The 27510-nt window shown below is 36.6% G+C and overlaps 1 protein-coding gene across 3 annotated transcripts; it reads left to right on the top strand.

The window, feature by feature from the left end:
- The first annotated feature begins 269 nt into the window (after window positions 1–269).
- LOC145683518 (uncharacterized) lies at window positions 270–26477 on the top strand. Of its 3 annotated transcripts, none has more exons than XM_081754874.1 (3): window positions 270–402; window positions 14934–15446; window positions 26315–26477. In XM_081754874.1, exons 2-3 carry the CDS (start codon window positions 15001–15003, stop codon window positions 26475–26477), a joined length of 609 nt encoding a protein of 202 aa, XP_081611000.1. In that variant the 5' UTR covers window positions 270–402; window positions 14934–15000. The 3 variants fall into 3 exon arrangements, with proteins under 3 accessions (XP_081611000.1, XP_081610993.1, XP_081610988.1); XM_081754867.1 differs by having other exon boundaries at window positions 285–566; XM_081754862.1 differs by having other exon boundaries at window positions 286–522.
- The last annotated feature ends 1033 nt before the right edge of the window (window positions 26478–27510 follow it).

Raw genomic sequence — 27510 nt, forward strand, 5'->3', positions numbered from 1 at the left:
ATCGACCAGAGGAGAGCGAGTCGACAAGCAGTATTCAATTTCGGTTGAAATAATTGAACACATCCACCGATCTGATTCGGCCTAGTCGTTTCGATTTAATCGCAAATGCAGCGAGTCGATTTAGCCGTGCGACTAAATCGACCAAGTGTAAACGCCCCATTATGTGTCTACTGCTTTCTCTCTCTTTTTCTTTTTTATTTTTATTTTTTTAATGTTCGAATCTTCTGCTTTTCCAACTGATCGGTCTGGCAAGACTGTTTCCCAGTGTTGCGTTGCTTCTCATTCCATTTACGCTCGTCGTCGGTATGGAATAATAGCAAAATCACACCCGATACTAGCAAATTGAATTGATTCCAACCCTGCTACGGATGTAAACAATAAATTCAATGTGTCAAGACAGAAGTGCGTGTTGTATTATTTAAGATTTTCTGTTGTAAGACTTACAATTTGCTTCTGCAGAGAAAAATTAGATCAGAATAATTTATGCACTCACGTACAATAATAAAAAGATATGTATGTATGGTAGGTAGATTAGAAATTAAATGAAGTGCTAACATTTCATGCAGGTAATTAACGGGACACAGGTTTGAAATTTTTTGAGTAAAATGTATTATCGTGTAAGTTACAATATTTTGTCAACTATTAATAATAAAAAGAAAATTCCGTACAGGTTTACTTATATCAGGTTGCGTATCACTAAGAAGAATTGTTGAAGAATTCTAATTCTTGGTAATAGTATACATGAGAACCCCCTGTCTTCCGTGCGCGAGGATACTTCATATTATATATTTATACGTTACCAAATTAAATCACTGCGTTGTCTTCATTATATGTGCTTAACATTCTATTTTTACTTTCTAGAATAAATTTTGTTGATTTCGATTCGAAAAATGTTAAATATTTTTAAATTTATATCTTGATGCAGACCAAAATCCTTGTTGCATATAATGTAATGCGCTATAGCATATAAAGTACAAGGGCAAATAGGTACGTTCTTTTTTATTTTCGTATCAGTGGATAGGTAAATGAAAGTAGGTTTGTTACCCCCTTTCTAAGTTCGTAGATACTCAATGAATAATCCCTAAAAGTATGAGCGTCCAGCTTCTTCTGGAACTCAGACGGTCTTACGTATACTATATCCTAATTCTTTTACGGTTTGCGTATAAATACGGCTACCAATCTATCTGTCTAAATGAATGCTATCTGAACGAGTTAGGGTAGGGTAAAGCTGGTAGGGCCACTCGAGGGGTGCGTCTAAAGGGAGCAGGCGCGTCAGTGAAGGTGGGTATACACATAAGCGAGTGTAGTGAAAAAAAGTGGGTTTTGGCAATGATACGAGTTTCAAGAGCATTTGTCATGGTTTCATACTAGTAACGCTGCATTTTTAAACATAAATTACACGTCGTGTACACTGTGCAGAAATATGTTGCCGATGGAAAAGAGCATTTGATCTTTGATATCATTCCCTTGTTTTATGTGTTGTAAACCACTTGTAATGATTTTGCACTGGTAATCTACACTTGTAAACCTAAAATACAGCTGTATTACTTTATATTTAATTCTGGCGCCTGCAGAAAGGAGCTGCACTTCCCGTTTAGGGAAGGATGAGAAACTCCACACTTTTAGGGATTATTCGTTGACTATCTAGGATGTTAAAAAGTCGGTAATAGACTGACTTCTAATTAGTTAATGAGTCATTCAACTTGTCCTTGTACTTAAGGTCAGGAATATCTGTTTTCATATCGTATGGGAATAATAATAATGTGCCTTTGTACTTCGTGTATGACTATGTGTGGGGGATTTGAAAAGACATATTGCATGTCCCGTGGACGTGGATACTTTTTACTGTTGCGCTTCGTAGAAAAATGATGCTATTTGATGTAGAAGTGGTAATACAACACATAAGAAACGCAGATCATGGTGTATTCTCACTCCATGTTGGAGTGTGAATACAACATGATCTGGGTTTGTTCTGTGTGCTATTGCCACTTGTACATGAAATAGAATCATTTCTGTAGATAGTGCAACAGTAAGAAATATCCTCGTGCACTGGAGATTAGAAGTAGCTGTTCTTAAGTATTACCAAAATCCGTCAGTTTCTTGGTTAATATGGTTCCCGAAGGCATTCTACATTATTTCCGTAGTGCATCCCCAAATAATTGGTGTATTGATTGATAATATACCCGCAAACTGATGTGTCTTTAATTACATCCAAACATGTACGTCTATATATTTGTAATATTTATACTAGAAATAAGTACTATTAACCTGGTAGGGCCACACCATTGTTTCAATGTTTAGCAGAAAGGGCCCAGCTGTTTTTTTTTTTTTTTTTTCTTTCTTCCTAAAATTGTTACAATGTCGGTAGTTTATGTTCGCATTACGTTACTTTAGGTTAGAGTATGTTAGTGTATAGTCCTGGATAATTTTCGAAAAATTGATAGAATTTCGCTTATTGCTATTATTATTAAGTTAGGTTAGATTATGTTAGATCTAAGTAGCTACTTGCATAAATTTTGCATTTTTTCGTACTTCTGGACTCCTTCTGCTAAACATTTACTGGTGATAAGCCGAATTACTTTGTAAGAAAACAAGCACTGTATATGAAATGTATTGTATTTATTTCGTCCTTTTTTCATACATTTAGCACTGTATTACAATGCATATGAAGTGGACACGTCATTTATATATGAATACAAAAGTAAAAGAAACAGTGAAGTGAAAGTACTTCCTATCCTATTTTAGGGGCTAATACACGAATTCAATATTTATGTACTGCTTTTAAGAGGAAATTTTACTTCTAGTGGATTATAATTTGTTTCTGGCGGGTAGAGTTGCATTCCTGGGTACAGATTGACTTTAGGAGGGCTTAATGGCTATGAGTATAAATAGGTATACTGTGAAAACCAGAACCAGACTGTGCTAGATGGCCATTACAAGCAAGTATTGTATCTATTCCGACAGGGCAGGGCGAAGCTGCGAGAACCACGCACTGACTTGTGCTAGCTCGCCACTATAAGCAGTAGTTCAGACATAGTTTTATGCTGTAATTAGAATACCTTAAAGTGGTTTTCGCAGCGTTTCAACATGTATGACATATAGGAAATAATTCTTGTGACACAAATTCAATGTCAGCTGTAATCGCTACAGTAAGTACTCAGAGCTCGGGTTAAGTGCCGGAGAATAGGTCCAGAAATATGAAACGTTACCTAACAAAACTAACCTAACTTTAACCTTAACAACTCGGACCTGTTCTAGACCAGTACTTATAGCACTCAACGGTTTCAGACCGGTAACCCTACTTTTGTAAACATAAATATAGCTTCCCTACATATGCAGAAATACTCCACTGGTGGAAATTAATATATAATATAGTCCTATTTCATATACACTTACTCATATTACGCGTAAAATTACTATTCTTATGACGATGTAAATCTGCGAGTGATTCCATTTCAAATCGTCCAGGGTGGTCCACAGGCCTGTCTCAGATTTAGTTCATTTTTTAAAATAAGAAACTACATACGAAATTATTAGACCCATATTTTCTTTTTGCTGAAAAAAATTTTTCCTTCGATATACAGCCTTCCAAAATGGCCACCTTCCTCTCGGATTGCTCGAAAAACTGAAAAACATGTCAAATTTAAAATTTTATTGTAGAGAAACGAGTGTACTTAGTAACGTAATCGCAATAGCAGGAAGAGTATAAAGTTGTATGTTTCGTTGGAGGGCCAAAATTCGTCTATTGGTCCAATAGGAATCGCGCAATTCACTCGCAATGTTGCCAATTTTGATGAAATTTTTGCTAACTTCAAACATTTGTTTTTCTGTCCTCACGAGCAATATCAACCATCTGCTTCTAGCATCGAAATCTACTCCATAAGGTCTCTTGAAAATGTAAAGGACTTACGTTTCTGATTATTACATCCCACGTTATAGCATGATGAAAAGCTGAAAATTGCATTAAGACGCCATTTTCTCAAAAACCCCACCTTTTAAAAATCTGAATTTTTTTCATGTATTGGAGAAGTACCTAAGTATTTAATATCCATTAACCTTTCATGCGACTGCAGCCCCTAACATTCGCAATTAATTATTGAAATTTCGATTTTTGTACTTGCAATGTAAATATTTCCTATGGGCATTTAGGTCCTATACACAAGGCGATTTGAAAGGGAGTATGAAAATTTTGAGAGATGAATCCTGACATCAAATCCAGTAGAAAAGTTCCTATAAACATGAGTCGAATTCCGCTTCGTTTTCGAGTTACAGGGTTTCCAACTCGGGATCCAAAATCGGTTCGGGACAATCGAAAATGAAATACATATTTCGCGTTAAATCAGAAACTATGTGTTAAAGCTTTGATAAAGTTCAGAAAGTTGATTTGTATCAATATGACGATTTTTACGTGCGTTGCAATTCAGTTGGCAGTGTTGCCAACTTCTAGAACTTTTATTTGTTTCCAAATGACACTACGTGGATTTTATTTGATATTTGGTATTCATTAATGATTGCCAACATCACCCGAAGCACAATTTTCCCTCACATCACCACAGTTTTCGAAAACTTACATGTATTTCATTAAAAGGTTTTATCTCGTGCGTTATTGATAGTTTGTGTGATTCGGTGTCGCGAACATCGTCCTGGTGTTCTCTGAAACCATGAAAATTTTTTACACTGGTACCATAACATTGTAGTGCACTAGTTAAGTGTTTGTGTGAATAAGAATGGGGAAGTCCTATTACAGTAAGGACCGTATTAAATGTGTTGATTATGCTAAAAGCCGTAAGATGATTGTGCACAGAAAGAATTCTAGACAAAAAATTTATCTTGCGGTAAAATATATGGAATGCGTACAGCGTGTCAGCCCAAACGTACTATTAGGGGAGGATGATTATTTGTGTCTTGTACACAAGGCGATTTGAAAGGCAGTATGAAAAATTTTGAGATGTGGTTTCACCGATAACGGCCGTTTTAATGGGGGCACATTCAGGTTTAGCATGTTAACTGTCTGGTTAATGGTTTCCAAATCTACATTCAGAGGAACAAATTCTTTATCTTGCTGGTGCATAATTTCATATTTACATCATCTTTCGTGATCACCAATATATCACACACATTCACGTTGTTCACTGTAAATATTCAAAGCTTCTTTACACGAATAATCATCCTCTACTAATAGTACGTTTTGGCAGACGCGCTGTACGCAATACATATATTTTACCGCAAGATAAAATATTTGTCAAGAATTCTTTCTGTACACAATTATATTATGCCTTTTAGAATCGTCAACACATTTAATACGGTCCTTACTGTAATACACTGAGAGAAAAATTGTAGGTGGCGCACTTAAAAAGATAGGTTACATGCGTAATTCCTGTAATTATTGGACAACGTACAGCAGACGTATAACTGAAAATGCATGTTTTATAATACTTTCTGTATAAGTGTTCCATCTATACGTACTTTCTGTATGAAACAATGTAGGCGGTCAGGATCTCAGATACAAATGGACGTATATAACATATAGCTGACGAAGATAACATAAGTATACATGTGATATACGGAAAACTGTTAGATGTCAGACATCCTGCAACGGCATGATGTAACATCTAAGGGCAGTGCCTATGTAGCATACGGATAACGTATGCTCCGTACTGATTTCTAAAGTAAGCAAGAGGATACCGTATATTTGTACAATATACCGCTGTACGGAGAACGGACTTTTCTCTGTGTAGGACTTCCCCATTGTTATTCACACAAACACTGTAACTACTGCACTACAATCATGTTACCAGTGAAAACAATTTTTATGGTTCCAGAGAACACTAGGACGATGTTCACGACACCGAATCTCGTAATAAACTATTTCATGGTTGCAGCAGAACTTCTTGATTAAGTTAGAACTTGATGCGTGGAGTTACGAGAGGTTTTGCAATAATAAAAAATATTTTTCTTCTTCATCTTATTATTATTATTATTACAACTTACACAGACGTAGTTTATATTCGACATTTTCGTTTTACTAATGATGGCAAACATCAAGTGAAATTCACACGTAATGTTGCAAACTATCAATAACGCACGAGATAAAACCTTTTAATGAAATACATGTAAGTTTTCGAAAACTGTGGTGATGTGAGGGAAAATTGTGCTTCGGGTGATGTTGGCAATCATTAATGAATACCAAATATCAAATAAAATCCACGTAGTGTCATTTGGAAACAAATAAAAGTTCTAGAAAATTGGCAACACTGCCAACTGAATTGCAACGCACGTAAAAATCGTCATATTGAGACAAATCAACTTTCTGAACTTTATCAAAGCTTTAACACATAGTTTCTGATTTAACGCGAAATATATATTTTATTTTCGATTGTCCCGAACCGATTTTGGATCCCGAGTTGGAAACCCTGTAACTCGAAAACGAAGCGGAATTCGACTCATGTTTATAGGAACTTTTCTACTGGATTTGATGTCAGGATTCATCTCTCAAAATTTTCATACTCCCTTTCAAAATCGCCCTGTGTATAGGACCTAAATGCCCATAGGAAATATTTACATTGCAAGTACAAAAATCGAAATTTCAATAATTAATTGCGAATTTTAGGGGCTGCAGTCGCATGAAAGGTTAATGGATATTAAATACTTAGGTACTTCTCCAATACATGAAAAAAAATTCAGATTTTTAAAAGGTGGGGTTTTCGAGAAAATGGCGTCTTAATGCAATTTTCAGCTTTTCATCATGCTATAATGTGGGATGTAATAATCAGAAACGTAAGTCCTTTACATTTTCAAGAGACCTTATGGAGTAGATTTCGATGCTAGAAGCAGATGGTTGATATTGCTCGTGAGGACAGAAAAACAAATGTTTGAAGTTAGCAAAAATTTCATCAAAATTGGCAACATTGCGAGTGAATTGCGCGATTCCTATTGGACCAATAGACGAATTTTGGCCCTCCAACGAAACATACAACTTTATACTCTTCCTGCTATTGCGATTACGTTACTAAGTACACTCGTTTTTCTACAACAAAACTTTTAATTTGACATGTTTTTCAGTTTTTCGAGCAATCCGAGAGGAAGGTGGCCATTTTGGAAGGCTGTATATCGAAGGAAAATTTTTTTCAGCAAAAAGAAAAAATATGGGTCTAATAATATTGCATGTAGATCCTATATAAAAAAAATAAATGAAATCTGAGACTATGATGGGGACCAATTGTGGTTTGCCTGGATGATTTGAAATGGAATCTCTAACTTGTATTATTTAGGAAGGGTTAAGTGCTGTATCGCTGGACCAATTTTAGGAAATTTGCCGGGTGAAGTGGAGAATTAGTTTTTTTTTTTTTTTTTTTTTTTAAGGAAGAGTAAGTGAGAGTCAGGTGAGTGGAATAGTTGAAGTTAAGAAAATGGTTGTTGCTGTTGATTGTTTTTGATGTTGTAAACGACACTGTATGTAGAGACGTAAGGGACTATTTGGCAGAGAGGTATATTTGTTATGATTTACAGGCAATATAGAAATGATGGTAAATTAGAAGCTTGTGACATATCGTGTTTGATATATATCGAAGAAGAAGAAGAAAAAAACGAGCGTTAGAATAACAGGCGAACAATTTGTTGTAAGTGTCGAAACGAATTGAAACTACAGAAAAGAAGAGGAATATCTAACTTGATCTAATTTAGTACATTTTGGAACTTTTTGGATGGCATTTAGTATCTTCCGAAAGCTGTGCAACACATAAGCCATGCATTTTATGTCACATAAGATGTTTTTCCACTATCGACGTTTATGCATATACCTACTGCCGCTAACACTTCTGCTCTCTACGGACGCAGCCCTTGCTGCCGCTCAGGCCTCCTGCCCTGACTCGGTTAGATAGCATTCGTGTTTTTTATTTGCCACCTAGCCCAAGTTGGTTCGTGGTAAATGAATAGTTTTTATGTGATACATCCACACTTTATTTCGAACAATAATCACTACCAAGTAAGCCAGGGTCAGAAACTAGTGATAGAAACTGAATAATACCTCTTTATCTTTGTCGATTTTCATGTGGTCCGGCGATACAGCACTAATGCCTTTAGGAAATATAGATTAATGTTTGCGGAATATATGCTGCTGTCATATCTCTATCCACAGTAGTTTAAGTATGAATAAAGTGTATAACCTGCTGTGGATTCAAATGAGTCACATTTTTGAATTGCCATATTTTGTTTACTTACACATGAAAGGTCACAGTTTTTGTTTTACATATGATACAATAGATATTCAACAATCATATGAAATCAGTTAATGACAGAAAGCCTTGATTAGGAGCCGCTCTGACTTTTAGACCCACATTCTCCATCAACTTTTCGAAGTAGTTTGCACTGAATTGACATATTATTTCCAAACATATTTTTTGATGTATATGGTGGCTGGAATATTTTTGCTTTCAAATGAGCCCAGAATTTCTTAATGGGACAAATTTGTGGCACATTTGGTGGATTGTTGTTTTTGCGCAAAAACTGCACTCTCTCCTAGTCCAGCAGCTGCTGTGTCTCTGTTGCATAGCGAGATGAAGCTAAATCAGGCCAAAAGTTTTAATCACCTTTCGGATAGTTTTCTCTGGTAAATGGGATAAGTCTCTTTCGAATACATTCATTTTGATATATATTTTGATTAATTGCAGCCATTGATTACTTATAAAAATATGGCCGAGAATAACCTTTTCTGTTTATTGCCATCCAGATGTGTAGTTTCTGTGGAAATTTAGTTTTGAACTCAAATTTTATGGATTCAGGGAGAGGAATGTAACCAGATTCAAAGCGCGATATGTTTCCACTAAAATCAGTTCCCGTTCATATCAATATATGTTTCATCAGCCATTATTATGTTCCTATCATCATTAGTGATATGAAACTCATTCCCTTTCAATTTTGTTCGGAATGACTTTCTTTTGTTTCTGACCTGCATATAGAGCATCCTTTTTGTCTTCCTTTTGATCCCCAGTTCCAGTAGCCACTTCTTCATAACATCACGACTCACTTTTAATGCATGTACAGCACTTGAAATGGTAAATTCATCGCTAGCGTCCATCATTGACCAATCTTTTCTTTGATTTTTTTTTCGTCATAATCATTTTTCTTTTCTCCCCCTTTTCTCTTTCTCATTGAAATCCCATCTTTGATCTTTTTCAATTCTGTAGACAGTTCCATACCTCAGTTCTGCTTTTTGAAAGTGCTTCACAACTTCAGTGTCAGAGAGTTCTGCATACCTTAGCATGAAATCTCGAACACGAGTTTGATTGACTTCCTCATGTTACGTATTTTTTTCCTTGAAATCCGGTATGTTTGTACGTTTTCGTTAGCGTTGCCTAAGTAAATCAGTAAAAATAAATATTTCCTACTTTAGAGTGGTTTTATGGAGAACTGAAAAATCTTTCCCATGGTATTTATATAGGACATCTTCTACACCCCAAAATGTTTAGGCACTTCCGGCAGGATTAAAATGATGAAATTTGGCATGATTGTAGCCTTCCAGGACTAACCGACAGGAAAATTGCCAGAAGTGAATATTTTTAATTTTTAAGGGTATGAAGGGGAAAGAAGAAATTCCCATGTTATTTAAATAGGCGTTTTCTTAGGATACAAAATCATAACTTTTAAATAACTGAAATAGGAAAAGAAGCTTGAAACTCGGTAGAATTGTTGGTTTAAGAGATACGAGGCTACAGGTCGAGTAAAGGCGGGATTGTGGGGGCGAAGCTCTCAGCTGGGTAAATTAAGGGACTATGAAAAGCAAATGCACAAAATTCACTGTTGTTGCAAAGGCTGATACACAAGAGGTGCGAGGCCGAGAAAAATTGGGAGTCTGGGGGCGGAACCCCCAGCTAGCCAAACGCTAGTATATTCATATAGTTCTACCTCCGCACCATTACATCTGAAATTATCTTAGATTTCGCTTAAATGGAACTTAACTGGGGTACTTTTTTTTTCTTTCTTTCTTTTCCCCCCCGAAGATTCCTACGTAATTTAATGCGAGAAATTAATTTTGAAGTATATTCCGATTTCTGGAGGTGATCACATCGTGGTCAAATTGAGAGCCAAATAGTTAGTTATAAGTTCTGAATTAGAATGTTGAGTTTACTCATAGATTCCCATCTAACCGTGCGTTCTTCACACATATTTCAACCTATTCCGCAATGGAGATTGGAAGACAACACACTCATTCACAATTATTTTACTTGTAGATTAGTGTAAATCCCTAAAAACACGCTGTACATCCTAGCTTTCGGGTCTTCCCTGGAACCTTGATCATGGAGGTTAAAAAAAAAAAAAAAAAAAAAAAAAAAAAAAAAAAAAAAAAAAAAAAAAAAAAAGAACATAAGGAAAGTGTCAAGGGTCAAGCAGTGCGAAAAACACCTTGTCCAAACTAATGGCTACATTAGATAAGCTAGGAAGTGCAAGGTGTTTTCAGAAATTAAAGTTATTTGTAAGTAAAATTATTGTAACAATTTCTGAGCGTGTTAATATATTATCTGAAGTCATTATAGCTTTGGTTTACCTTGATTAGTTGGTCAAATTCAAGTATATTCTGGCACCGAGAATCCACGCCGGGACCACGTGCGCCAGGCACTACACTAACAGGAACAGCTTGCTTCGCCTTCAGTTAGCTTAGAAACTGAAGTCTCGAGACCGCGTTGTTGAGATAGACAGCAAATTTAACAGCGAAAGAAGGAAAAGATGATGAAGTTTGCTATTTCGGATGGTCTTACAATTCGTAACTATGAATTGAAATTCGAGGATGAGACTGTCTAGATTTTTGACTAAATGTGATGTAAATCCTAGAGACGATTCAAGATAAAAGAAAGAGACCCAAATCAAATAGTTTAACTTCGAGTTTATTTGGGAGGCTTGGTGGCTCAGTGATAGAGCTCTTACCTCTGGTGCGTGGGGTCCCTGGTTCGATCCCTGACTCCCGTTTCCTCCCTCTTTCTTATTCCACCAATTCTTCCATCATCATTCATGTCACTTAAATCATCCGTCTCTCTTAACCATGGACATAATTGTGGGACGTTAAACTGTAAATTTCATTTGGTTTCATTTCGATTTTATTGGTGATGAAAATGCACTGAAAGAGGCAGAGATATGCACGCAATAATCCACCGAAGCGTAATGGTACGGTAGATTTTCTTTCTTTCTTTTGATCTTGATATGTTCATTTCCAGAAATCGGGACCTGTACCAATCAATTCGTCGCTTCGAATTAGGAAGAAATCTTAAATAAATAAATAACATCGGTAACTCAGTTTAACCCTAGTTTCACTATTATTTAAGAGTTTCTCCACTGTAAGAAATTAAAAAAAAGAATTCTTTAAATTCTTTAAATTTTACGTCCCACGTCTATGCCAGCTAGTCTTAAGGAGACGGAGATGACGAGAAATGAAGAAAGTGGTGGAATGAGAAAAGTGGAAGGGAACGTTAGAATGCTGAGAAAACCCACGCATACGGTGTTTGTTCAGCTTTTCCACTAAATCTTTTTATTTGTTACACACACGAAAAAGTATTATTCAGGTTTTTTTTTTTTTTTTTTTTTTTAAGGAATAATTTTAATTTTTTCACGACTATGACCTTTGTCCTCTCCTTTTCTTGATTCGGACTTAATAGGATTCCTATTTCATAAATTTCTTTATAAGTTTGTTTCCTGATAAATTATACTAAACCGTAATGTTTAATTTTTTACACTCTTTGATTTCTTTTGATCAACATAACATTTAAAAAATAACAATGTACACTAGAGGTACAAGGACTCGGAAAATATGGCTTTAATATATATATATATATATTCCGGTTCATGTAGGTAAAAATGTTCCAAAGTACTTGTAGAATATCCCCTTGCAAGGAATGCATCGAATTACCTGTCACCCGATATATATATATATATATATATATATATATATATATATATATATATATATATATATTAGCGCTCACGACGATGTTTGATATTTCTCTATGGTTTCTGGTAATTCGTCACATATTTTTAATGCCAGCTAGTGTTATTGCCAGCTTCCTCAGATGCTGATAAAGATTAAAAAAAAAAAAAAAAAAAAAAAAAAAAAAAAAAACGGGTAGTGATATTTGTATGTGGTTGCTATTGCTTGCTGATTACTTCTTGGCATTCTGATCCTCAAAAGGACATTCCAAATAAAATTTAACTGATATCCCGTTCCTTTCTTGAAGTTATTGGTGTGTGTTGTAATTTTAATAACTTCTTCAATTATCCTTTCATGTTGCATTTATGGAGTACATCCGTATTGTCAAAGTGTATTTGGTGTTCCTTTTCAGCCACATGAAATGAAATCTTTTAAGTTTTACGTCCCACGTTTATGCCGGCTAGGCTAAAGGAGACGGTGATGATGAGAAATGAATGAATTGGTGAAATGAAGAAAGTGTGAGGGAACGTTAGAATTCCGAGAAAATCCACGCACACGGTGTTTGTACACCACAAAACTCACTTTGCACGAGCTGGGATCTAACCAAGGACCTGTTCAGCCACAGCAGATCTTTCAATTTCAGGTCTCTTTAGATATGGAGTGTCTTCATTTAATGGTTTGTATGGTTCTGTCCGTTTGTCCAATATAAACACTGTCGCATACAGAATTAATTTTGTACCCTCCGGACTTCCCGTGAATTGTATGATCTTTTACTGTTCGCGGTTTCTTATATATTTTGTTAATGGACTTTAGACTGGTTTTATATTGTATCGTATACGTTCACGCAAAGTCCACGCTCACATCTTGTCCGCACTCGAACTTGACATCTAAAATTTTAGAATAAAAACAAGTGATGTGCCTAATGTCCACATGGTAAAAATCACACATTTCCTCTAGTTGAACATATAACTTACAGGTATTTGTACTTATATTTTTGTTATATAACATCACTTTTAATCTTCTTTAGCCATGGTGGGGCTGGGGTGGCTCAGTGGTAGAGCGTTCACCTCTTGTGCATAGGGTGTTCGGTTTGATCGCAGCTCGCGTCAAGTGAACTTTGTGGTGTACAAATACCGCGTGCGTAGGTTTTCTCGGGGTTCTCCCGTTTCCCCCCACTTTCTTCATTCCACCATTTCATTCATTTCTCATCATCACTGTCTCTAGCCGGCATACCCGTGGAACGTAAAACTTAAAGATTTCGATTCCTTTTCTTTAGTCATGGTGATTTGTGATTCTGCGCAAAAAAGAAAAAGACATTTTCGTTATTATATAACGGCATACTGATTTTCATTTAATTTCATTCAATTAGTTATCAATAGTATGTAGGAAACTTAAAGTGGAAATTATATTGAAAATCAGACAAAAATGCACGTTTCTCGAACGACTTACATAAACTCCGCGTCGCGTAGCAGTTTTAATAATAATAATAATAATAATAATAATAATAATAATAATAATAATAAATTACTAATATTTATTATGATGTCTTTCTTCAGTATTTTCAGTTTTGTTGCTCGTCCCTTGAACATACAATAAAGACTCCTCTTTTAGGCTTTACTTCATTTTTTAATCTCAGGGTGTTGTCATTTTTTTCACCCTGTGATGATTTTCGAGTATATTTGTTAATAGTTACATTGAATTATTTTGCACTGCAAACGTTGTTTTGCATTGTTTGTTTGGCGAGGCAAATTTCCACATCGACATTCCTTTTATCAGGATCATTTCATATAAAATCAAGATATTTTTTTTTTCTTCACATTGTCAGATTTCGACGATTGTTATGTCACTTTACGTCAATTATATGTACGTCTAATAAATTCGGATAAGAGTAGTTTGATCTTTATAACATGACAACTGTACATAAGACTTGAATTCTTATTCACTATACATGAATCCTTCAAGACAGGTCTTCATGCTAATTCTGGTTGTTGAAACTATCTCCAAAATAAGTTAATAATAAAGATAGGAAGTTAAAAAAAACTAACAACTAACTCTACTGCCTATGGAAGCCGGAGGTTCAATGCCGCCGTCACAGAAGCTCTCCATTGATTTCTATCCTTAGACAACTGGATCCAGTTTTTACTTTTTAATCCTATTTCTGCGAGATCCATCTTAAAGTTGTATTCCCATGTGCGTCTAGGTCGCTTCCTAATGGTCGTTTTCCGATTGTATTTCCAGTTAAAACTTTGAAAGCGTTTCTACTTTCTTCCATGCTGGTTACATGACCTGCCCATCTGAGCCTCCTACATTTGATGACCCTAACAATGTTTGGTAAACGCTATAAATTACGTATTTCCTCGTTATAAAGTTTCCGTCATTCCCCATTCCCGTTCCTCTTGGGTCCGGATATTCGTCTCAGGATCTTGTTCTCAAATACTTTTAGTCTACGTTCTTCCCACAGAGTAAGCGACCATGTTTCGCAACCATGCAGAACAACAGGCATGATTATCGTTTCATATATTTTAAGCTTGAAATTTCTCGACAGAATTCGCGACAAGAGATTTTGAACTGAATAATAACACGAATTCCCTGCTTTTAGTCTAAATTTAATTTCTTCCTGAATATGATTTTGGTCTGTTAATATTTATCCTAGATACTTGAAAGTATCCACTTTATCAAAAGTATTATTTAATATTTTAATGCATCCATAATTTGCAGTATTACGATCCCGACGCACTTCCATGTATTTAGTGTATTTTGCATTTACTTCTAAACTCATGTCCCTGCGAGCGTTTAATAAGACCTCTGCATTTCTTTCTATTGTTCTCCTACCGTCCTCTATTATATATACATCATCAGCATACGTCATAACCTGATACACGTAATAAAATATATAAATATTTATTATCTGATTTGTCTTTAATTTTGAGTAACTCCTATTGTTAATTCTAGTTTTAGCTGCACTTTATAATTATTGAAGGTCACTTATATATCTTTTTTTTTTTTTTTTTTTTTAAAGGTGACAAAGTTATGAATACTTGGACAGCGAGGACAATAGAGAAATAAATAAACTTTATAAAGTCAAAATGAATTGCACAATGGAATTCGTGGCAGTCAAGAATGAGATGGGTGAAGAAGAGTTGCTGCCGGAGGATCTACCTGAAATTGACCATCATTTCAAGGAAGAATCCGATACATTGCAGTGTAACGCTAAGCAGGAAGCTCCATTTCCATTTGCACGTAATGAAGACTCATTGCTTTCTGAGTTGGATTATAAATGTCAGAATGATTTTGTACATGACGAACTGCTAATAAAATCTGAAAATATGACGTCTGAAATTTTGGCACAGGCGAATGAGTTGTCACAAACCAATAATTCTTATATAAAATCAGAAATCGATGGCTTAAATATATTTACCCATGAGGAAAATGGAGCAATGAACGATACAAATTTAATAATGAAAGAAACAAAATCATCTTCAGAATCCCTAGAAAATATTTATTTAGATGGTGGTGGATTACAAAATATAAGGTAAATATATTTTTTAACTATTTTTGAGTCTTAATAAGGTACTTGCGTCCATTACCCATTTCGCTGGGTTGAAATAAAAACTTTAAAAGCACATTTCCTTATGTCATGTGTTTGGCATAAATGATAGTAAAAATTAAATATTATTATTGTGGGCTAAATTTGGATTTAAACGGCATCGGAAGTGTCACTCTTTACTTCAGCGACCCCGAAAACTTCGAATTCGATACTAATGTCGGTTATTTTCGATCATTTTTATATATTTCCCGCTCTTCCAAGTTGCGGAGCTCAATTTGATTTAAACAGCATCGAAAGTGTCATTGTTAATCTCAGCGACACCGAAAACTATGGATTCGACACTAATATCGGTCATTTTCGATAATTTTTATTTATCTCTCCCTCCCCCAAGTTGCAGGGTTGAATTTAGATTTAAACGACATCGGAAATGTCATTGTTCATCTCAGCGATCCAGAAAAGTATATATTCGATACTAATATCGGCCAGTTTCAGTCATTTTTAAATGTCTCCCACCTCCCCTAAGTTGCATCATCAAAGTGAAAAGATAAAAACCATCCCGAACCTCGTATATTTTTTTTTTTTTTTTAAATTTGATCGAGATGGGTCGTATGGTTCAAGAGTTATTAAGTTTTATTTATTTTTATATATCCTCTCGCTCCTCTCCCCCTCCCCTACGTTGTACCGTCGAAATGAAATGATAAAAAAAAATCCCAGGGCCAAACCTAATCTATGTTGGAAATTTGACCGAGATCGGTTGGGTGGTTCAAGAGTTGTGAAGTCACAAACATCGTGACTTTCAGTTTTATATAATAAATCACTAAACGTAACATTCGGGGTCTTAAATATTTGTAAGTGCATATGTGTATATATATTTTTAATATTCTCATGTATATTTTTTTAATATTCCCATGTATAGTATACATACCCTTATGCATGTTGAACCGTTATGTATTTTGGGTTATTTTTTGTATGTAAAATTTTTAAGTCAGTGGTTTGGCAGTGGATGATTGGTTTGGAATATGTAGAAAACGTCCGGTGTGACTGTGCAATGACCTTTTCAGTGAGAATTCCAGAAGAGGATGCCTGATTCAATAAAATCAATCAAGACGTTTCATGCTAAATTCAGAGATCAGAGTTATCTGTCTATTACTCCTTGATCGGAACCCAAGATCAAGGTAAGGAATTGAATTGTGCTGGAGAAGCTTAGCAGCTGGCCACTCACAAGTCTAGGGATTCTCGCAATTAACTGGGGCGGGTTTTCGTAACAGAGTAATAATGTAAGCCTTTCAGGATTGAGCTGTATCAGGATCTTAGCAAAAATGATAAAGACGTGCATCGTAATTTCTGCATTAAAAAGCAAAAGAGATGTGAAGTTGACGGTATCGCAGACTTGCTCATCACAAGTGACAAAGGAACACTTCACCTTTCGGAATTCATGCATTTGAAATGGCGAGTTTACACAATATGAACAACTTAGGGACTTGAGAATTCTTACGAAGTCACTTGAGTGTGTGCGGGACTTATCTATTTGCTCAATTTGTGGGACTTATCAAAAGTTAATGTATCCTGCTCAATTTGCGGAACTTATCAAAAGTTAATGTCTCCTGCTCAATTTGTGGGACTTATCAAAAGTTAATGTCTCCTGCTCAATTTGTGGGACTTATCAAAAGTTAATGTCTCCTGCTCAATTTGTGGGACTTATCAAAAGGTAATGTATTCTGCTCAATTTGCGGGACTTATCAAAAGTTAATGTATCCTGCTCAATTAGCGGGACTTATCAAAAGTTAATGTCTCCTGCTCAATTTCAAAAGCGAAAACGAAAGACTTCTGTGTTTTTGTTTGTTTGAAATCTCCACAATGGCTAGAATAAGTTATTTACAAACATGTGAAATAGGCTGATGACAGAATGGAATGAAGACAGTTTTCCGACTTGTTAACGTAAGGACGTGAAAGATATCTCAATCAAACTTTGGCAGAAACATTTGTTAGAACTAGAGTGGTGATGCGTTACGGTTACTTAAAAGTTCTACCCCATTTCTCCACGTCTTTCTTTGAATTATTGGGCAGTTTAAAGAATAAACCTAAACTTTCTTGGCGTAATTACCTAGTACAGAAATTTTCAAACGGAACTAAACATTGATGTGCGTGATAAAGTCAGAACTTTCAACTTGGGCATTAACTTAAAGTTAAATTTTGAATTACACAGTTAGAGTGCTGAGAACCACTAACTAAATAAATAAAACACAAAGAGTGAGAGAGTACTGAGAACCACTAACTAAATAAATAAAACACAAAGAGTGAGAGAGTGCTGAGAACAAATAACTAAATAAATAAAACACAAAGAGTGAGAGGGTGCTGAGAACAACTAACTAAATAAATAAAACACAAAGAGTGAGAGAGTGCTGAGAACAACTAACTAAATAAATAAAACACAAAGAGTGAGAGGGTGCTGAGAACAACTAACTAAATAAATAAAACACAAAGAGTGAGAGAGTGCTGAGAACAACTAACTAAATAAATAAACACAAAGAGTGAGAGAGTGCTGAGAACAACTAACTAAATAAATAAAACACAAAAGAGTGAGAGAGTGCTGAGAACAACTAACTAAATAAATAAAACACAAAGAGAGAGAAAGTGACTGACTAGACCAGGACTGGACGGAAATTATGGCCCAATGATCAACGCGTACCGTGCCGATGCGTTGACCACTACGCCACACAGTCCACGTCCCAGCACAGTCACTCTTTCACTCTCGAGGTCGGTGCTGTCATCTTGGACCACTATGTAATATATAACTAAATAAAATTAAAAATAAATAAAATATAAATGTCGATATGTTCCCCATTGTGGGGCCGCGGTGGCCCAGTAGTAGAGCGTTCACCTCTGATGCTTGGGATCCCGGGTTCGATCCCAGCCCCCGCCAAGTGAACTTTGTGGTGGACAAACACCGTGTGTGTGGGAATTCTCGGGGTTTTCCCGTTTCCTCTCACTTTCCTCATTCTACCATTTCATTCATTACTCATTATCACCGTTTCCTTTAGCTTAACCCGGCGGGAGCTCATGTGGTTCGGATTCTACGTTAATCAGTAGGTCCACGTCTCATAGCCTCGCTGCTGAACGGGACGCTAAACTAAAATCAACTCAACTCCTTTAGCTTAACCGGCATAATCGTGGGACGTAAAACTCAAAGATTTCATTTCATTTTTGTTCCGCATTGTGAAAGAATAGGTCTTTGAATTAGTTACGACGTTTCAAACTTCGGCGGCGAATGGGCAAGAACGAAGGTCTCGAAAGTAACGTATACAAATTATGTTAGTATCATTGTTTGGTTTCTGCAATATCTGAAAGAAATTGCAAACGTAGAGACAGAGCTAATAACCAATAACTGTAACTGTAATACGGTTGCCAACCAGGTCCTCGGTCTTAAACAGTCTTATGACATTATGTTGTGGGAGTTTGTAAACTGTTACTTCTACATGGTTTTATTACAGACTAATATCCAGGATGTTCGCTACCGTATCACTGCTAATATGGCTCTGCTTGACGGTGATATGGGAAATAGAATTAGTATTAGAAATTAGATTTCTGGGCTTTCAACATTTGTGGCCATGTTAGCCCGTAACGTATGAGGAATAATGTGTCTCGGCGATCATATTATGCGACGAAAGGGAAGGAAGGAAGCGGCCTGGAACCTGTACTACCCCGGCATTTGTCTGGTGTGAATGAGGAAAACCTTACTTAGGGTCGCTGACCTGAAAAAGCATTTTTGACCGAGTGTTCCCACTGGAAATCAGACCCGGGACCGTCCGCACCAAAGGCGAGAGCATTAGCGACTACACTACGTAGGGCCACTTGACGCTGATATGCTAACACAGACGTGCAATGAAATGGATTATTGTATAGATTTATGCAGTATTACCTAAAATAACACATTGAGTATCATTAAGAAGGGGCAAGTGCTCCTCGGTGGCTACGCCTGCCTCCCTAGATATTTGTTTTAATGAGATATAATTCCTCTTCGGTATTAAAAGAAAGAAAAAAAGTCTTCCCAAAACTCTGTCACTTTGCTTGCCCTCCAAGAAATTAAAGCTGGCGTCATCACTGTCAAGTATCTCTAAAATGTGTAACAAAAGCTTGATTGAGTGTATCTGTATGTCAGCATTTTAAAATCAAGTATGCGCTTGATAGTTTATTTGTTGTATTTTTTTCAAAATGTTTCAGATAGGGTTAGTGAGGGTAATTATGAGACACTGCCTATGGAGGGTAATTATGAGACACACCTCACTGCTCTTCAACCGTGTAGGATAAATACAAATTAAGAGTACAGGCATAGAGTAACATCCTTCAAAATGCTCTGTCTACATTTTTAAGTTTCAGTTTACAAAACTTTGGGTGTACCAATTGTTTTTAACAAACTCGTTAAAAAAATTGTTTTGAAATCAATTAACTAATCATTCACTAATCATTAACTTTTATATCTACTCGTCCAGTAATATCAATATTGTGAAACCAATGGGTTTTGGTGGAAGCCTGGTAGGTCAGCAGTTACAGGCTAAGTTGAATTTGTATTTTGTTCTTTTGTTTCAGAGTTACAAATTTTTGTTGCTGTTATATTTCATTTTGCTTATATGGCGGGTAATTATGAGACGCATTCTGGAATCTGTCTCTGTATCCTATTATGTTAAGTATCGAAAAAGCTGTATTCTGTAGTTTAGGTAGTCCTATAATCTTTGTTTCTTAGTAACTTTCGAAGTTGTAGACCTACATTATTTTGTTGAAAATAACTTAGGCTGCATATTAATATACTGTACTTAAACATAAAGAAATAGAAGCAGCCTAAGTTGTTTCTTAGTAAACAGCCTAGAACTTGGTCTAAATTTGTTTCATAAGCCTGTTTTGTAACCTGAAACTATCTTATATGGCCTATTAGCCTACCAGGCCTATTTTTAGTCAACCCACAAAAATGTTAGAATAACATCAGTAGCTATTTCCACTTTCTTTAGTTATTTTCTAATAACTCTGCCAAATATTTGTATATCTTTATGTAATTAACATAAAATAACGAAGACTTCTTTCTCTCACAATTGGGCTCCTTCATACCTCAGTATCACATACAGAAAGCTGGGGACAAACACAGTGTGCGTGGGTTTCCTCGGAGTTCTCCCGTTTCCTCCCACTTTCTTCATTCCACCATTTCATTCATTTCTCATTATCACCGTCTCCTTTAGCCTAGCCGGCATAATCGTGGGACGTAAAACGTTACCCATCCGGTGTCTCATAATTATCCTTTTGGAGGGAAATTATAAGATAGCACAAATTTGATATTTACTCATCAACTTATGAAATGACAGGAAATTTCTTGACAGCAAATTGTTACTCTATTGGCACCCTAAACTGCTGCCTAGGTTAACTGCTTTCAAAACTAATGTAAGTTGAGTAACGTGGAAAAGTTGTGAAATCTGTCTCATAATTACCCTCACTGACCCTTACTTATAAATAACCCGGTATCTATAGGTATCTGAACCTATCTGTGTATCAACATTATGTAATTGAGCGATATAATAAAATAAAAGGTACTTACATGGTCATTCTGTATGTACTAAGTGAAAATATTAAGCTTGTTAGCCTCTAAAGGATCGTCAACGGCGAGTAGAGAAGAAATACGAAGTGAAAAATAAAGTGCTTAGATTTGCCTTTGGGAAGGAAGTGCTCAACATGAATGTGTTTTCCTCTGTATTTATTATGGTTAAGGATGGTAATCGTATTTAGGTTTGAAGATTAATTATTATGTAATCGCAAGTTAGTTCGTGTGCAATCTATAAAAGTAATAAAGTTCTTAATAAAGCAACATTTTAAGCCATACATGATGTTTCGGAGTTTGAGTACCACAGAGACCAATATCATTGTGATTTTAGAATATTTATTTACTTACTACATATTATAGTTTGAGTACTGACGTATAGGAATTGCGTATCCACTGGGTTTGTGTGTGTGTTTCATCATTCGCGGGAGACCCGGGTTCGATTCCCGGCGGGAGCTCATGTGGTTCGGGTTCCACGTTAATCAGTAGGTCCCGTCTCATATAGCCTCGCTGTTCGAAGTGACGTTAAACTACAAATCAAATCAAAATCTCCCTGATATGTTCCAGAGCATCTGAGGTCCCAGGAAAGGATTCCCGTGGCTTCGCGTTAGCGTAGTCACTAACGCCCTCGCCTTTAGTGCGAGCGGTCCTGGGTTCGATTCACGGTGGGGACAGGTCGAAATGGTGTAACACTTTTTTTTTTCAGGTCAGCCATCCTGAGTGAGGTTTTTCCTGGGTTTTCCTCATTCACATCTGGCAAATGCCGGGATGGTACCTAACTAAGAATCCCAGGCTGCTTCCTTCTTTCCTCATTCGTTTCTTCCTCTCCAATTTCCCGGGCAATGTGCTCGCCGAGGGATGTCATTCCTCATATGTATGACGGACTGTCATGGCCATAGATGTTGAAAGTCTAGAAATCTAATCCTAATCCTAATCGAAAGGCTTTTTTCCTCCCTTTCTCGCAATTCTTCGTCTGTCACGTAAAAGAGAGGTAGTCCCGAATTGCTTGGACGATCCTACCGGGAGGGGAGAGTCGGACTCCTGCCTGCAGGAAGACCAAACGGAAACGGGAAAGGTCCAATCCAATCCCAGATATCTGGGTAACGGTACTAATTCCGCGGAGGGGAGGTAACCCTGCAGGATATGGGCCGGTTCCAAAATCAAATGGTGAATTAACACGTACCATTGCATCCGAGATGAGATGCACAGCATCTCGACGTGTGTGTGGTACCTCTACACACGGCGGTTGCCAGTTGAACGAGGCAGGCAGGGCCGGGACACGAGCCCCCTCGGGCATTGCCTGGGGTTCCCGGATTGGGTTGGACTCTGCCGGGTTTGGTCATGCCGTGGGATTCGGTAGCGCATGGGAACTAATCCCAAGAACCTGGGTAACGGTGAACATGCGCGGGAGGTGAGCTCGCCTTATAACGCTCGGGCACCATGCCTGCAAAGTATGGTAGGGCCTGACTCGCTAGCAGGACCGCCTCCACCAGTAGGTTAACTGGTAGGCACTCAGGACTTCGGTCTGGCCGCGTAGTGGGCGTATCCCACTCCCTCAATGAATGGGGGTCACACACTTAGGTGTCAAGATTAAGGGACAAATCTTGGCGGTGCACTTGTGCACGAGGACTTACGTCCAAGCACGAGCAACCACGGGCGGGGTGCGTTACATTCTCGCGGAACCCATCCATTAAACGGTCGCGGGCATGTTCTCCATGCATGCAATTAAGCGTGGATTAGTAGACCACTAGCATCAACATGTGCCTACGACAATGAGAGATATGCGACTTGATTATTTCCACGATGAGGTGTTGTAAGATTCAGGCTTCGCGAGGACTATTTCAATGCAGACGGAGATGTAGGAGAATAACGCCCAATCTAGCGGCCTAGAAATTGTTCAGAGGTAAAATACCTCACGTGACTTACCACCATCTGTGTCATCTTTGCCATGTATGTAGCTTTGGTATACTGAAATCAAAATGCAAGAGGTACTGCGGGTAGAGGACAATGTGTAATTCTGTAACCGTTTCTATGAAGATGGTTGAGTATTATAAAGACCAGTATGAAAATCGTAACATAGTTGTTAAACTAACAGTGATACGTTATAAATTCTTATATGAGGTATCCACTTATCAATATATGAATGAACTAAACTTTTTTTTTTTTTTTTTTTTTTTGCTAGGAATCACTTAATTCTATCTTCTTGTACGTATCTTCATAATGTCCATCAGCCGATGGGCACTTGAAATTTCTAGATGTGTAGTGTTACCAAACCAAACACTGTTGCCAAACATAAATAAGTAAGATTAATTAAAAAAATTATATTTCAGTGTTAATCGGTTCAAAATTCTTCATTTTCATTTACCATAGCAGTTACCGGTATATCGCAACTAATATAAAGTGTTCTATTGTAACATTTTAGGAGAGGATCGTCATTTAAATACACGGTCGCTACTCAGTGATTATTTATAGCAGGGGGGGATCGAGGACCAACTTCTGGAGGGGGGGGGGGCGGTGGGTTGTCACATGGCTACTTAGAGCTACTTTTAAGAGCTTCAAACTCTGGGATGGGTTTTATTTATATACATAAAATAAGAAAGTTTCCTCTATTGGGAGGGGGGGATCGATTCGATCGTTCCCCGCTGGATCCGTCACTGATTTATAGTGCTATATTCTTATCTTAAATACAACATTGGCTCTTGCTCTTTATAAAATAATTTTAAAAGACTAAATCTTTTCTTATATGTAAAGTTAATATGTTCATGAATTCAAGGGAATGTTTGTTGCCTATATGGTAAAATTACAATCTAAACAAACTTTTCTTTTCAGCAGTAAAATTGTCAAAATTGTGTTAGCAATCACGCGAGTTGGGACTCTCAACGAATGGAATGTTGCCACTGTTAAGAAAATTAGCCTTTTGCTGTTGCCATCAGGAGACATAAGGGAGATCAACGTGCTCCTTTCTGTGAATTAATATTTCCCTGAGATCTTGAACGATAAAAACGTTTGTTTTGTTTGTATGCATACTATACATGTATTTCCGTACAGTTAATTGACTCATAAAATGATGTAAGTAAATCCCTGTTTGGAATGAGGCTACAAGGCTTCGGGGACACAACGTTACGGAATACTGGCACATGCCTCGATGTAGGCTAGTTTTAGACGGAAGCATTTCTCATAGCAAAAATCGTATCATCGATATCCTACCGTGTAAAGTAGCAAATGCTATAGCATTTTCCATGCCATGGCATATCCTATGGCATTTCTTGTCGATAGAACCTGCTCTATTTCGAAGCATTTTCCCCAGCATTTCTAGTCCGATTGCAGCGCCGTGGTGTGTTAAAAAGAAGCGAAAGATTTTGTGCCAAATATCCGTGCTCTTTGTTTTGTGTGGGAAATTGAATTGTAATAAAGAAAAATGAGTTGGAGTAGGGATCCTCTTTGTCCACAGACTTCTTTGTGCTTTTCGTTTTTTAATATGACCGGCGAGAACTGTTGTTACAATTACTATAGCTTTAGCTACCTCACGCTTAATTTCAGAGCCATAATTGCGCTCTTCTCCAGTGATTTGTTTGCTACGTCACGACAGATGCTTATCAAAATGCTACCGTTTAAAAGCACCATATACTTTTGATGCCATAGAATATTATATGAAATTTTTGGCAGCACATCTGCTACGAGAAATGCTACGATAAATGCTTTCGTCTAAAACTAGCCTTAGAATACTGGTTGCTAGCATAGATACTATGGAAACAATTCATGGAGAATTTTAATCAGATCAAGATGGATTAGGATTCATGGAATCTCGTATGTTCTCTCACATAGTGGAATCTCTTTCTTCCATTTTGTTAATATGATTATATGAGCATTAGTTGAAGTAGATTAGAATCAGATACTCATCTATGGAATGTGGAAGTACAGAGTAATAAATTTCTCTTTAAGTAAATAGTGTGTTGAAGTTAGTTCTGTACAGATGCTTAAGCCTAACGCAGAACTTAGGAACATACTCTTATGAATGTGGAATTACTCCGTTTTGAATAGTAGTTAAAGAGTAATTTGTGGTACAGTTGCAGATTATAGGTTTCCTCTCCAAAACTGTGTAAGAGTGGCTTTGGTTTAGTCTAACTTTGAGGTAGGGTTGCCAATTTAGCCAGCTGGTGGCTAGATCTGGCCACTTTGAGAACCTGGCTAGGCACAAATTTTCCAAAAAGCCATTAGTGGCTTTTCTAGCCGTATGCTTCTTGCTTTTAGCCATTTTTCTGACTCGAACCATTTTTTTGATATATTCTGTGTGTCATTTTGCTAGTTTCTAAATTTTCATTCGTTCTCTAAGTGGTAACATTCTAAATCCCACTTCTAAAATTGTCCCCCCAAAATACAGCAGTAATGGTTATATTGATCCCTTCTCATACCTTGGTTAGACAGCAGAGAATGAGCTCAAATCGTGGAAGTTACCAGTAGACGTTAAGTAAAATTTTCGGGGAAGACGTGTCTCAGTAACAATCTCAGTAAAGAAATTCAAAATAGATTTCCTGATAATATGGACATCCTTCAGAAAATTCTCTTTTCAATGCCAATAAGGATTTGTAACGTGCGAAAAGGTCTACTGATTTAGCTTCAGCTTTTACTCTGAAATTCGAAGATAATATCGACAAAATTAAAAATCAGTGGCGAACATATATTTCATGAAATGAGTAAATAAGGTTTCAACTGAAGAATTTTTGAAAGAAGTAAATCGCTACACAGATGCTGGAGGAGAGAATTTATTTTCAGAATTAGTTTCGTTGACTTTTTTTTTTTTAATACTTCCACATTCGAACGCGGAAATGAAACGTGTATTCAAACAGGTGAATAAAGTCAAAAACAGACTCAGGAACAGATTGAGAACGAAAACACTTTCTTTAATTTTAATGGCGAGAATTGTGTTGAACCGTATGCGAAAGTGTTATTCTCTATACGAAATTTCATCCACATTTTTGCAACTAGTTGAAACAAAAGCTGTCCAGTACAAAAAACCGAGACAAAAGAAGCTTCACCTCAACCTGAAGAAGAAGATAATTATATTTATCTCTTTGCTTTAATTTTATGTTATTATAGGATTTGGATTTATATATTATTGTTTCAGCGCGGAAGCTTGTATTTTTTTTTCTAGCCATTTCTGGCCATTTTTAGGTATTGATTTTAGCTACTTTTTCTCGTTGAGTGTTGGCAACACTACTTTGGGGTTAAGTTGCAAGAATTCAATTTAGTTTTTTTCTTTCTTTTCTTAAAGGACAGTTGACGACACACAGAGAGTGCCCTCAGAAGACGTTGGTGATCATGATGATATGCAGCTATATGATGGAGCATCTTACGACACAATGATAAAGCAGGAAATTTTGTACCTTAACGACGGCTCTCAAGTAAAACTGCAAGTTTGTAAACAGTTTCGGTGACATACGGACAAAAAGCTAAATAGAAATAATCCAACTTTATCTAATCGTAGTGAAGAGATTGAGAGATACATTTGTTTAAAGTGTCAGAAGGGATTTACATCAGTTCAGAATCTTAACGAACATCTGTTGACGCATCCTGACGTGAAATCATATAAATGTCAGATATGTAACTGGCAATTTCAATTGAAGTCGAGTTTCATTGCACATATGAACATCCATAATGAATGCCAAGGATTAGAATGCAGAGTCTGTAATAAAAAGTTTAAACAACCAGGCATGCTTAAAATTCATATGCGCAGTCACACGAATGGCATCTCGTATCTGTGTAAACATTGTAATAGATCATTTGTAAGTAAAATTTTATTTAAAGAACACGTAAGAACGCACTATACTGTCAGGACGTATCAGTGTAAAAAGTGTAAAAAACGGTTTACGACCAGAAAAGCAGTAGAGAGTCATCTTTCTATTCATGCACAACACTCTCATTCAGAGAATTCTCTTTCTCAGGGATCAAATTCCAGTTCTGTGCAAATGAGTGCGCCTAGAAGTCCTACAGTAGCTCATAGCGATATTTCTGATAAGTGCCATAATGAGATCCAATCAGATGCATGTGTTATTAATGCTTCCAATTCTAGGTGTACGTTGAATTCAGCTTTCGTACATACTGAAGGACATAGCTCTACTATGAATTGTGACCCGTTGTTGGTAACAAATCAGCAAGATCCTTCGACCGTCATCTCTAACAATCGTCCACGAAAGTTAAAGAAATTGCAGCAAGGAGGAAAGGTGAAAAAAATATGGGTTAATGAAGTAAATGCTACCAGAGAGACTGATGGCGAATTCTATCGTCTTTATAAAGATATTAGAAATTGTGATGACAGATTTTTTGATTATCTGGGAATGACGAGAAACACATTTGATATTTTGCTGAAGAAGTTGGAAGACAAACTTACGAAAGCAAACACGATATTCCGAAAATCAATATCAGCAGAAGAGCGTCTGGTAGTTACTTTAAGGTACGTATTATTTAGCT

This window comes from Thermobia domestica, chromosome 1 (assembly GCF_964235325.1).
Source record: "Thermobia domestica chromosome 1, izTheDome1.hap1.1, whole genome shotgun sequence".
Classification (NCBI taxonomy): domain Eukaryota; kingdom Metazoa; phylum Arthropoda; class Insecta; order Zygentoma; family Lepismatidae; genus Thermobia; species Thermobia domestica.

Coding starts and splice junctions, on each gene's coding strand:
- LOC145683518 (XM_081754874.1), top strand. CDS start 15,001: ATGAATTGCACAATGGAATTCGTGGCAGTCAAGAATGAGATGGGTGAA. Junction 15,447..26,314: donor GGTGGATTACAAAATATAAG/GTAAATATATTT, acceptor CTTTTCTTAAAG/GACAGTTGACGACACACAGA.